Below are 13,064 nucleotides of genomic sequence, written 5' to 3' on the forward strand. Positions count from 1 at the left end.
ACTCCAGTTTTCAGTCACATGATCCTTCAGAAATCATTCTGAAATAGGATTTGCTGCTCAAGAAACTTTTCTTATTAATGTTAAAAACCGTTCTGATAGTAAATGTTTTTGTTTTTTTAAACCATGATACTCTGAGGATTCTTTGATGAATAGAAAGTGACAAAAAAAAGAATTTATTTGAAATATAAATCTTTTGTAACATTAAAAGTCTTTACTGTCACTTTTGATCAATTTAATGCATCCTCATACAAAACTATATATTTTATTGACCCCAAACTTTTGAACGGTAGTGTATATACCATGCTATTTACAATGAAGCTTTATTGTATAATTAAGTAACAATGGTAATACCATGTAAAAAATTATATATGGTATTATTTTGGCCTGAAAATATCTTATTGTAATAAATTGTTTTTGTTTTTTTTAAATAAAACTACATATGGTTCAAGTTTACGGTTTACAATTAAATTAAAACAAAAAAATCTTCTAATAGAAAAATATTATTATTGGTGTTGTTGAATAATAATATTAGTAGTAGTAGTATTACTATTACTATTATTAAACTTTCTAAAAATCATCTGAAGGCCAGGAAATGCAAGCCAATTACAACAGCTAGACCTGTGTGCCAGGACACAGAAACCGCTTACAAATACTTGCCATTCTGCCTTTGTCAGTAGCTTTTTCTATTGAGTTTCTCTCTCTCACACACTCTCCTAAATACACACTCGTATACACATTTTCAAAGTATATCTTCCTCTCCCAGCTCAGAGATCTGAGGCAAGCTAAAGCTCATATAAATGTTTTATTCTTTACTTCTGGTATTTTCTGACTCAGGCAAAAACACACTTTTGTGTCTGCGGATTTTGAAACTAATTCTGTAAGCAGATTGCAGAGCAACACCTTTACATAACCAAAGGCCAAGCATGAATATTTTAAAGGTCTTGAAGTTCAGTGAAACAACCTTACTTTGAGAATGAAGAAACTTTCTGCAAAAGCACAGTTGCTGACTTAGGAGAGAACACACAGTGTCAACATATCAATTAAGTCCAGGCGGCAGCGGTTTAAACAAAGTTAACAAACATTACTGATGTGGCAATATCAGTAACCTTACAAATTATTCTTTGATCTTAAAGTCAACATGAAACCACATTCACAGCCTATTTTTCCAGCATAATGCGATGCATTTCCAAATTAAACAACAATCAAAAGAGGAGGAAAAGATTTGATTTTATCCATTGGGAATAGAGTGGTGCGGGAATGACGTCAGAACCCGAAAGTCTAATTCGCTAAAGATTTTCCTATGGTGTTTTATAATGGGTTTTTTGTTTCATTTATGAGTAAAATAAAGCTTGTGGTAAACATAACTTGACAACACTTTGACATTTTGTTGCACTGCACACACTCACACCCCAAGATGTCTTATCTAGTAACCTGTTAGAAACTTACGTTTTCAAAAATTAACAAAAGCTTCAAAATTCACATTTTCGCTATGGGTGTGTGTAATTTAAGTTGTAGAACAAACCGTTAAAGTAGAGTCAAATGTTGGCGGGCTTTATTTTACACATAAATCGTAAAACCCCACAGGAAAATCTCAAATGAACCATGTGAGATGTGATCAGCAGCCTAAAATAATAATGTTTGTTAACACTATTTTTGCCACCTACATGACACAAGAGATGTAATCTGCAAAGCAAAGTCATTTCAGAATTATACCGACCTCAAACTTTAGCACAGTGGCTTAAGAAAGAAAACAGGTCAACTTCATGTTCAATCGAGACTCTTTCAGACTCAACTGTTTTTCTAAAAGTCAAAACTTGAGAAAAGCAAATAACCCTTATAGTTATCATTATGCCTTTTTATCTTTCTTCAAGCATTCTGTTCCAGGGCCGTGAAAGCAGATATTCAGCGGTAATTTAGCAGGGGAGCGCTGAAGACTGCAGCTGAACAGAACCGCTGAGACGGCCCAAGGCTGACTTTACAGAGTATGCAAAATGAAATGAAACACCTGAGACCTGAAAGGCCTGCCTCGCTGACAGACACAATAGAGAACAAGGCGTCAGGGAGATGAGTATGTCAACCGCACTCAGCATTTTAAGAGACGGCGGTGCTCAAATATTCTTCAGAAGCCCTGTAATAAAGGAGTTTGTAGAACAGACAGAGTAGAGACGGTCATTTGTTATCATGTTGGGTCTCAGCTGGTGAAATGTCAAGCTTTGCTAGAGTGGAAGCGTCGACCTAAACTCTGCAGACTTCTCCTCGTGTTATTTATAGACGTTCTAAGCAAAACAAGTCTAAGTCTAGAGATCAAGAGTTTGGCTGGAGGGTCCGAGGGCTGATTTTAGATCAACAGGTTTCAGTGACCTTCAGAGAGAAGAACTTTTGAAGCTCAGAACTGCAACATCATCTATACAAGAAATTAGTAGTGTAACAATCAGATTAGATTTGTTCAGATTTCTAATGGCTCGTTTTGTGGGTCGATGGCAAGAACAGGTAAAGAAATATAGGTTAAAACATGTGCCAAGTTCTTAGAATTGTACCCTTTGTATTCTTGTCAGTTTCATGTGGTTTTGAAATAATAGCTTCAAGTTCATGACTCAAATATCTTATGTAGCCATAAAGTATTACTTTTCTTATAACCTGAATACATGTGAATGTACATATCTTAAGTTTCTTTTATTTAAGTTTTGAATTGATTTTAATTGATTTTTTTACAACTAGAACTAACCTTGCTTTGTAAAAAAAAAAAAAAATACACAAAAGTACATTTATTTGATATTTTAAGAAACGTATTGACCTTCACACACAGTCATGAGGGTCTGTAGGGCTCCTTTCTGAGATCACTTCCTGTTCTATAAGAATTTTCTGAACATATCTGCATGTTGGTTGCTCCACATGACTTGATTTGTTTTGAAATTCTGAAATCATTTACTCCTCCTCATGTTGGGACAGAACTCGATCAGATTTCATGAAAAAGATCTTCATTTGTGTTCTGAAGATGACCGAAAGTCTTACTGTACGTTCACACCGCCGCCGACTTAAGCTTCCAAAGTTACCGGAAGTCATTCATTTTCAATGGAAGCTGGCTTCTCTCAGCTGCAAGGAGCGTCAAATCCATCGGCGTCGCGTTTTGGGCGTTTTGAGCGTTTTGAGCGTTTTGAGCGTCAATCAGAAAGATGAAAGTATCTCAACTTTATGGTAATGAGCTATGACGCGGTTCAGCGGCAAGCGGCGGCAAACGCCAGCAACCAATCGGAATATAGACGTCCTTCGCGCTGGCTGATTCCGGAGAAACATACGATGTAAACTTTCGTTCCTACCAAAACATTAGTTCCGAGAAAATGGAGGAGAAACTGATAATCGCTGTTGCTGGGTTTCCTATCATTTATGATATGACGTTATTTTCATATAGGGACCAGTTACAAAAGAGAGAGAGCACCGGCCGCGCACGCGCACTCACCTTCACCGTTTTCAAACAATACGTCTCGCTCTCTCTCCCTCGCGCATATTAATCAAAATATATTTTTTTGGACCAAATGTGACCAAAACGGTTATAAAAATGCTGCCATTATAAAAGGTTCCTAGTGTCAATGTATTGCTTGTTTTTTTCTGTTTACATTTCATGGTGTGACAGACTTCAGAGCAGCCAAAGCGTCAACAAGCTTCCCCGTACTTTTTTGACAAGCGTCCTTGACAAGGGCGGCCAGAGCTTCTTTGCAGCTCAAGTCGGCGGTGGTGTGAACGTACAGTTATGGGTTTGGAATGACATGAGGGCGAGCAATTAATGACATAATTTTCATTTTTGGGTGAACTAACCCTTTAAATGTAGCAATATAACAAAGTAGAAACAGAAAATGTCATCCATATTGTGGCTTACATCCAAGTGTAACGGATGTTTCGAAAAAGAAAAACGTAGGGCTTTCAATGACCTTTTTCGTCTTCATTTTGATTTTCATTATTTTGGTATCATGCATTTTAAAATGAATAAATCTGAACCAAAAAAAATTGCATTGTCATTGGTTCTTGTATAACAATTCTGTGTTTGTCGCTATTAAGGTTGCACAGATTGAAACCGAAATACTTTCAAACTAAGTGAGAACAAAAACTTACCTTTGCTACAAATTGCCTGTCCTTCTGGTCCAGATTGGCTGTGGGAGCAACATAGTCTTTCCAGATTCTTACTTTACGCTCTTTCGCTGAACTGCAGGGTTTTAGAGAGAGAGAAATAAGCCATTTTACCAAAATGAAGCACTGCATAAAGGACATCCGTGTGCACTTAATCGGAATAAAGACACAACCTTGTATGTTCATATCATATTTCATTGCGATTGTGTCTAACGCTTCAGTAAACTAGCAGGTGGGCATAAGGGCAGGTGTTCTTGAACAGCTGTGTGATAAGTTGCCACATTTGCTAAACTATTCTGCTGAAACATGAAGTAAGAGCAGCCTGAGACAGTCTAAAGCACTGTCTGATCCAGCAGCCGAAATGTCAGGCATATTTGAAATGTATAGTGAACTAGGGCAGACAACTGTCCGACTCCGAAGCACTGACCGTTCTGCTGCTCTGAGTTTCTCAGCACCCTGGGTATACACAGCCATTGACCAGTCCACGCAACGTGCAAAGCCTTCCTTCAACAGCAACTCTGTGATGTTCCCATTCTGTAACGACCACACACAAACACAGGATTTCAAATGATTATTCATACTAGGGATGAGTACCAATATTTACCAATATACCAATATACAAAAGTACCAATATTTCACCTAATTTTCTAAAGTTTACTTGAATGCCTTATATTGTTGTTAGATATCTCATGCATTGTTTACTTTATTTTGTTCTTTTGCTTGTAATGATTCTATGTTTTTAATGTTCTAACCGACTTGTCTTGAACAATTGCTTAAGAACTTGAACCAATGTTTACTTAGTATTTACTTAATTTTAATTTGTATTACTTATGCTGCTGTATCAAAATTGGTATGCATCATTTCCCTTAATTACTTAGTTTTGTCATTGAGGCATACACAAACGTGTGTGGAATGTTAAAAACTGTATGCTGGTTGAAAACCTTAAAATATTGATAATGATGCATTTATATCAGGTATTGTTCTGAAAGCAAAAAGCAACAGACTGAAGCCTAACATGTACTCAAATGCAAAAAAACACAGCCTCTCTCTGCATTGCGTGCATGGTTTTCCAACCTGCACTAAAATGTTCATCTCACACACTTTCATCTCACACACTTTTGGATCTAGCATAAATATGAACGCCCAAAAAATGTTTATGCTTGGGTTCAACTGAAGTTATTAAAGATCAATCAGAAAGCTGGTCTAGGATGACGTGGCTTCATACCGGATGCAGGATGGTACCCAGAATGACCTGGTTGGGGCAGGACTCCAAAATGATCTGCACATCTCTCTGAAGAAGTCGTGACTCTGTGAAGAACTTTGCCTCTGCTGCAAAGGGCTCGGGGATCTCGCTGCCATCTGCCTCCCGTTTAAACGTCGGGCACTGGAGACACAGATTTCTCATATGCATTACAGAAAATATACATCGTCTGAAATCTATTGGGACATACTAAAAAACAAACCTCGGAAAACAATATACAATCATACTTGAAGGAAAACCCTTTCTTGAAAAGCCACTGAGTGGAAACTCTAGTTCTACCACTAACACACTTAATTTAACAACTTTAGAGTTCCTTTTTTCATGATTAGTGAGATTAAATAGTTAGGTCAACTGAATTCATGGAACAGGTCTGGTCAAAGAAAACCTTTAGGGAATCTCTCAGGGCTAACCATCAAGAGATACATAGAGAAGAACTAATGAGAAAATCATGAAAGCATGAGATATATTGGGTCTCAGGGGTTCTGCCTAAAGAAATTGGTTCTCTCTTATTCATAGAGTTACATATAGAAGGAATGAAACTCACCTTGACTCCAGACAGCATGACTGTCACCAGATAGTGGTCGGGAAGAAGTAGCGCTCGAACCATGCAGCCATCACGCACATGTTCAATAATGGCTGTGCGTATAAGAAAAGGGTAGAAAGTAAGTTAGTGAAGGACAAAACTTTAAATCTCCCATTTTTCCACTGCTTTTATGCACAAAATGAAAACTACAGAACAGTCAGTAATACATTTTGAATGCTTTAGAGTCTCTTATGTTTACCAAGGCTGCATTTATTTGATAAAAATAAAATGTATTATACTTTTTATATATTTATTATACATACATACACACACATATGTATATATATATATATATATATATATATATATATATATATATATATATATACACACACACACATATATATATATATATATATATATATATATATACAGTATAAATATAAATATTAATATATAGTATAAATATTAATATATATATATATATATACAGTATATATACAATATATATACTTTTTTTTTTTTAAATGCTGACACCGTGGTACATTTTATTAGGATTTTTTTGAAAAATAGAAAGTTCAGGTAGCATTTGTAATATTTTAAAAGTCCTTTTGATCAATTTAGAATAACAGTAGGCTAAACATTTGAAAAAGAACACCATTATGAACTGTTCTAATAGTTAAAACCAAGACAATTCAGCATGTTAATGATTTGATTGTTGATTCTAATTTTGTTTTTCCTATTCAAATTGTCAGCCCACTTCACAAAGTTCATGTGATGTCACGGCATGTGGGAAGCTGACAGTATGTAAACAGGCCTCTCTAGTTCTGCATGGTGCCTTGACTTGAAGAGAACAAATTGGCATGTTTAAAACTCACTTGGCATTACTGCACAGCGAGAGCCGTGAAATAATTCACTAAGAAGGTGGATCACAGTCACGCTGGAATGGGTCATGTGGCCAAGGGTGTTTAAATTCATTATTACAAACAACGTCGCAACTTTGACTTCTGATTATCATCTAATAAGCTTGTTAGCTGCGGGGGGAAATGGTGCACATTTCTATAGCATTTAATGACTCAATTGTTCATTTGCAGCGAGCTGGCTAGCCCTCTAATGGAGGTTAACTCTCATCAGGGTTAGTATTCAGTTTGAATAGGAGAATTGAGTGTGCAGAGCTGTGAAGAGGGGGAAAAAAAATGGGCATCTGGAAGAATGAGACACTCCAGAGAGCATTATTAGAGTGTTAAATTTTAGCTTTGTCTGAAGGAAACACGAAACCTGTATGCCATAATTCTAAGGTGGGTCTGGTGGAGATCACCGTGCAAAACTCCCCAAAGTCTTTATGATATAGTGGTCCCAATGTTGGGGCAAGTTACTTTTAAAAGTAATGCGTTACAAAATTGTGTAACTCCCTAAAAAAGTAATTAATTGGATTAGTTACTTTTAATGAAAAGTAGTGTGTTACATTAATTTTGCATTACTTTTTCCTCACCTTGGCTGGGCTTGCTTGTTTTATAGTAACAAAAAAATAAAAGTAATAATTTCGTCTTTTTCACACCAAAAGTGGAATGAATAAGCAAATGCAATGAAGTAAACATAAATTCATGTCTGTAGAGTAAAGAACGCAGCTCAAAGAAACCTTTCAGCTGTACTGCAATTTTTGGATTGACGCAGACGCAGGACAAGAAAGTTCAACACTCTTTCTTAAGCAATAAAAACTAAAAGTTAGTTTAACTAAAGCCATTTTTGCTTATTCATATGGTTGAATTGGATCATCAAAGGGCAGCAGAAAAGACACTGGTTAATAAAGTGAGATTAAATGCATAAAGTACATTTGTGTTATTTAACATTAAATTGCAGGTTTTCATAATATTCTGAGTTTGCATTTCACAGTTTTTATTAGTTTTGAGGAATACTGAATCTTTTTTTTTTGTCCAAGTGAGATGAGTAAATGCATTGCTCACAATTAATCTAGAACTACAATATCCATCATGTTTACACAGCGCAAACAACACTTCTGCACTTTCTCATGTTTCTCTCAACGTGGGGACAAGAGAGGTGTCAGTCAATAAAAGAGAAAACAAATGAACTTGCTTTACTTGTTTGAAAAAAGTAACTCAGCATTTGGTCGTAAATTTAAAAGTAATAAGTTACTTGCAAAAAAAGTAATCTGATTATATAACTCGCATTACTTGTAATGCTTGTAATTACTTATAATATATAATTGTATGATTATGTCAATGTGTGACCTTGCTTTACTCATTAAAATCAGTTGGGGGGTATTAGTAAATCTGCATTTATGAATATGAAATTGGAACTTGATCTTGAACACTAGATGTTTGCCCCAGCATTTATGTGTACTGGCCTTCAAGAGCAAAATATGTGATCCACAAACCAAGCTTACCATTGACTGGTTTCTGGTGGAGGGAGTCTACAAAGTTGCGAGGGTTCTCGATGGTATACTTCAAATCTCGAATGGTGTGTGAGCCTCCACCCTCAGACCACAGTCCCTTTTTACCAGACTTGGCTTGGTCCTCCAAATCACACAGTCTTGCCTGATCAGGACTGAAACATACAGAAGTGCACAAAGTCCAGTATATATCAAATTACAGACCACAGAGTTTACCACAAGAGTTTGGAGAACTAAAAATAAGACAAGATCATTTTAGTCTGCCTTTCTTTTCCCTCGGGACTGCAATGCTCTGAGCAACAGATATCGAGGTCTTTCACAGAGAGCAGCACCTTTCCGAGACCTTGATAAGCTCTTCAAATGGGTTTGTTCATTATCAAAAGCCAACACATGTTTCAATTAATTCCTCTGTTGTTCTAAAAGCCGTCATTATCTTTAAGAGGAATTAAACAGTCTGACCATGGCAGACACTCGTCAGTTTTTTTAATAAGGCTCTGTCAATGCAAGTAGTGCTGGCCTTAATAATGAACAGACTTAAAGAGGTAAGACAGAAATACAGACAGACAGAAAGAACGAGAGAGGGATGAATCAGAATATATGATGAAAACTGTTGTTTTTTTTTACTGGCGAAAAAGTGTGGGTGGTGAAAGTCAATTAATTAAAGACCCAGTTTGATCAGGGGCCCTGTCAATTATGTATCAGCTCCTGCTTTAATGTATTGGCTCAGACAGCAAACAAATTATGAAATCAAATGATGAATTACAGGAGTTTTGATGGCAAGATCGCAGAGATTGAATAATAAAACACATTCAATGATAATTTAATCTTCAATATTCATATCTTACTGAAACTAGATGAAGAGACAAGATTCAAAGTGCCTTTTAGATATGCCAGATCTACTGAAGAGCATGCTTGCTGAATTTGTAATAGGCACTTCTCTATAAAGATATTATTTGAATGCATGTGAGATTTGAAACTTGCTGAAAAATCACCTACACTTAATACAGGACATGGATAAGAAATACCGTCTCTCTGCATACCTTTGTCACCAATTTTAAACTACTAAACTAACTTAATTGAAGTTACTAAGCTAAAGTTACTGCCGGAGGAATAATCATAATACAATTGGAAATACATTTTTAATGTTATTGTTTTTATTGTTGCTGCATATATTATGTTTAATCTCCAATCGTGTCTACGATATACGTGTCTACGATCATTACACTCAAAACCAGAGGATATGATGCATTTACTTTTTGAAAATGGTTATTTTTTAATAAATCGACTGTGAGCTGGAAATATTCCTTTATTTGAACAACTTTTTTTTTTTTTAACTGAAGTAAGTGTATGAAAGCAATGTTAAGTTAATTGGTAAGTCTGGATTCGCAATTAATATTTTATGGGATGTATAAACTTTCAAATGATCATTAATGTAATATGTTGGTTGTATTCTATTTTTGCATTTCTTTAATAAAAAGGTGGTCAGACTGTGAAGTATTGCGCATACACATGTAACAGATGTAGGCCAGTAAGAGCTGTGGTCTTTAGCGTCCTTGTTAGCGAGCCCACCTCCCAAGCCAGAGATGCCGGTTCGAATCCCACTCGGAGCAGGTCGATAAGGACTGGTCACATTTGGTGCCGTGACCCGGATAGGACAGAGGTTTAGGAGTGTAATGGACGTAGGCCTAGAGTGCGTTTCCCATACAATAACAACTCGCTGCATCATTGAAGAAATCAACTACTGTAGTCAACATTTGAAGTGGATCAAAACCTTTCATCGAAGTTATACATGAATTTTGAACAATACCCGTTCTTGTCTTAGGACAACTTTGATGAACTTTTTTGATCCACTTCAAATGTTGACTACTGTAGTTAGTCACGAATGTTTCCCGAAACCATGTTGTTGCAAATATGTCATTCAACCATGTTGGTTAATAAATGTCACAGGTGATGGAGTAATAACTTCTTTTAATGAATCCATTTGAGATTGAATTAATGTTAGATTTTTTGCTATAACTTACAGATTTGGGATCTGAGGACTAATTCTCATTTTGCTTTATTTCCAGATTCAATCATTATAGGCTCATTCTTACGTACTAGAGCACGAACGCACATGCACACTCTTCAAAAACAGTGCTTTAAACCTCTTGACAAACTAAAAGACATAAATGACATTTGTATATTTTCAAAATAAAAGCTATAGATTGTACTAAATGTCAGCTTGCTTATTTTGTTTAAAGGTATAGCGGAGGATCTTTCCAAATTTTAGATAAGACCCGCCCTCTCCACTTTTTGAAAAGTTTGATTGATTCACCAGAATGATTGACAATTAGGAGGACCAATAGTTTAGACTACCCACCAGGAAGTAAAACATCCTCCGCTATACCTTTAAGATAAGGATTTATTAAGTCCACGTGTCTTGCAAACATGAAACTATGTTTCTAACCACAGGTTTGTAAATGTGCGAATGTTCGTTGGAACTATGGTTTTGGGAAACACAGACTCATTGAACTATTCTGATAACGACAAAACTTGCGACCATAGTTGGCTAACAACGCTTTCGGGAAACGCACACCAGTAAGAGCTGTGTGTGTAAACCTCACTCAAGAGGCATTAGCGTCCTTGTTAGCGCGGCTGCCTCCCACACGGAATTCGAATCCTGCTTGGAGTGGGTCAAGTAGGACCGGTTACACATGGCTTACTGGCTTGCACGCTCCACCTTTAAATCATGAAATATGCGTAGGAATAACAACACAGTCTTTATTTCATCATACATACTTGCTTAGTACCAACACTGAATGTCTTTTAAATATCAAAAGACAAATACCTGGAAAATTTAGCAAATAATTGATCTGTTCTTTATCTAATATGTTATAATAGTCAGCCCAGTTCCTTTCAAACTCTATTTAGTTTCCAGGCAGACTGATAAAGACCTGTAAACCCCATCTCCAGGAAGTTGCGTTGCAGCCAGGCAATTTCATTGGACCTGGTGAAAACATTTCCATTTATATGTGCAAATGGTTACAACACAGACTGTCCGCGGCCCATGGGAGTCTATGATACTGCCACGTCTAATGGACACAAACACAAAGCTCACAAGATTCAAGCCAGACATCTGGGTTCGTCTTCCAGCCTTTTCTGATATGCAAAACGACAATCCACAGGACAGATGTTAATACCCAACTCTTATTTAAAACTCACTCATGTAGTAACAGGAAAGCCCGGTAGAGCAAATGTCAAAGAAAAGTCGCCTTCTGCCTACTAAATGACAAGATCAAAGCTCCAATTATCTAAGCCTTCATAAATTTTAACTACGAGAAATAAGAGGCTGCCAAATCTCCACAGCCATCTTGAGCGGTCTTTGTCTTGTAAAGTTTTATTTTCTTTAATCTTTTTAAAAGTGTGTCAGAGGGAGAGGAGTGGGCATCCATCCCAGCTCAGCTGTGCCTAATTGAGAGCTGGTGGGCAGAGCGCGGCCCAGGTTTAAACACGACTCCTTTGGAGATTATGATAGCCGATCCAGAGGGCTGTGATGGGCCACAGCAGGCCTGGCTAATGAGAAGGATTTTCAGGGGCTGTGGAGAGACCAGAGGGGCTAACACCACTGTCTCCTGCGGGGAAAATGAGGCTAAAGCAAACCGATTCCACTGGCAATTGTTCAGGGCCATTTCACAGAGTGGCCTGCATACGCATCATTAAGTCCCAAAAGCTTAGGACAATATTACATCGCTGCTAGCCAGAGGGAGAAGGGCAGATAGAAGAGACGTGTAAAGAGCAGATGTGACTAGAAGAGGGAGTGAGAAATCAAATGGAGAAATATCAAAAGCAATAACGTTTTATAAATCAGGAGAGTGTCTAATGTAACTTCATTAAAGGTAAACACTGCCCCCTGCAGGACAAATAATGTGTTTTTACAATAAAACCACTGTGACAACAAAAATGATCTCAGCCAAAGGGGAAAACATAGCAGGCATTGTGGAGGCTTTGACAATAGGTGCAAGAACCGTACTGACACTAGTTGTTTGACGCTTTGGGAAAGAAAATGCGTAGGTTTCTTACTTGTTTCCTCTGATGCCTTCTCTGCGAACTGCTGCAAGACCCTCGGCCACCAGGGACTCTGCGATATTTTCTCCTGATGTGTCTTTGGAGAGATCAAACCCAGAAGAGACGTGTTACTATAACAACACTTAAGTAAACACATCGGCCCAATTCAAGTATACCAAACGCTCTCATCATTTAGTAAAACATGACCCAGAATGCACTTCCGATCAGCACTGTTGCAGTGAGATTCTCATCTGAACAAGCACACTACTCACCTTTTCCCAGGTACACCATGCCGTATTCTCTGCCTTGAGGTGTTTTATTCTCAACGGTGAAGCAGACTTCTTTGCCGATTACCTTTTTACGCATGAACTCTCGTGCCTGGAAAGCCCATGGCTGCAAAGAACACACAAAGCTATTTACAGCCATTCAGCACTGGAGGATGTGTGGGAGAGTCGCTATTCACTCTAGCGGGAATTAAAATGTTTTAACAAAACTGTATAAATGACCTGCAGACATTTTTTTTTATATAATGAGGTGTAGAATTAAAGGATTAAAAACACCTTGGACTTACTAAGGAAAAATGTCACAAGATGCCATGAACTACAGTGATTTTATGCACAACACTATTAATTGGCTTATATATATGCATTAAACACATTGGTTGGAAATACCAAGTGACAAATACCAAGCAAACAAACAAACAC

The 13,064-nt window shown here is 37.1% G+C and overlaps 1 protein-coding gene and 1 long non-coding RNA gene across 3 annotated transcripts in view; one reads left to right on the forward strand and one right to left on the reverse strand.

Moving 5' to 3' along the window:
• snd1 (staphylococcal nuclease and tudor domain containing 1) overlaps positions 1–13,064 on the reverse strand; it is a 176,705-nt gene that overhangs the window by 158,336 nt on the left and 5,305 nt on the right. For both annotated transcript variants that reach the window (XR_014205609.1, XM_082167808.1), the window contains exons 3-9: positions 12,633–12,753; positions 12,376–12,457; positions 8,311–8,471; positions 5,928–6,019; positions 5,348–5,506; positions 4,550–4,656; positions 4,108–4,198 (exon numbers count right to left, since the gene is read on the reverse strand). Coding sequence is in view for 1 of the 2 variants with exons in the window: in XM_082167808.1 (XP_082023934.1) it covers positions 4,108–4,198; positions 4,550–4,656; positions 5,348–5,506; positions 5,928–6,019; positions 8,311–8,471; positions 12,376–12,457; positions 12,633–12,753 (813 nt within the window). In the remaining variant the exon portion in view is untranslated. The remainder of the gene's footprint in view (positions 1–4,107; positions 4,199–4,549; positions 4,657–5,347; positions 5,507–5,927; positions 6,020–8,310; positions 8,472–12,375; positions 12,458–12,632; positions 12,754–13,064) is intronic.
• LOC309497602 overlaps positions 1–13,064 on the forward strand; it is a 173,546-nt gene that overhangs the window by 73,800 nt on the left and 86,682 nt on the right. The window lies entirely within an intron of this gene.

This window comes from Leuciscus leuciscus (assembly GCF_965113295.1).
Source record: "Leuciscus leuciscus genome assembly, chromosome: 4".
Lineage (NCBI taxonomy): Eukaryota > Metazoa > Chordata > Actinopteri > Cypriniformes > Leuciscidae > Leuciscus > Leuciscus leuciscus.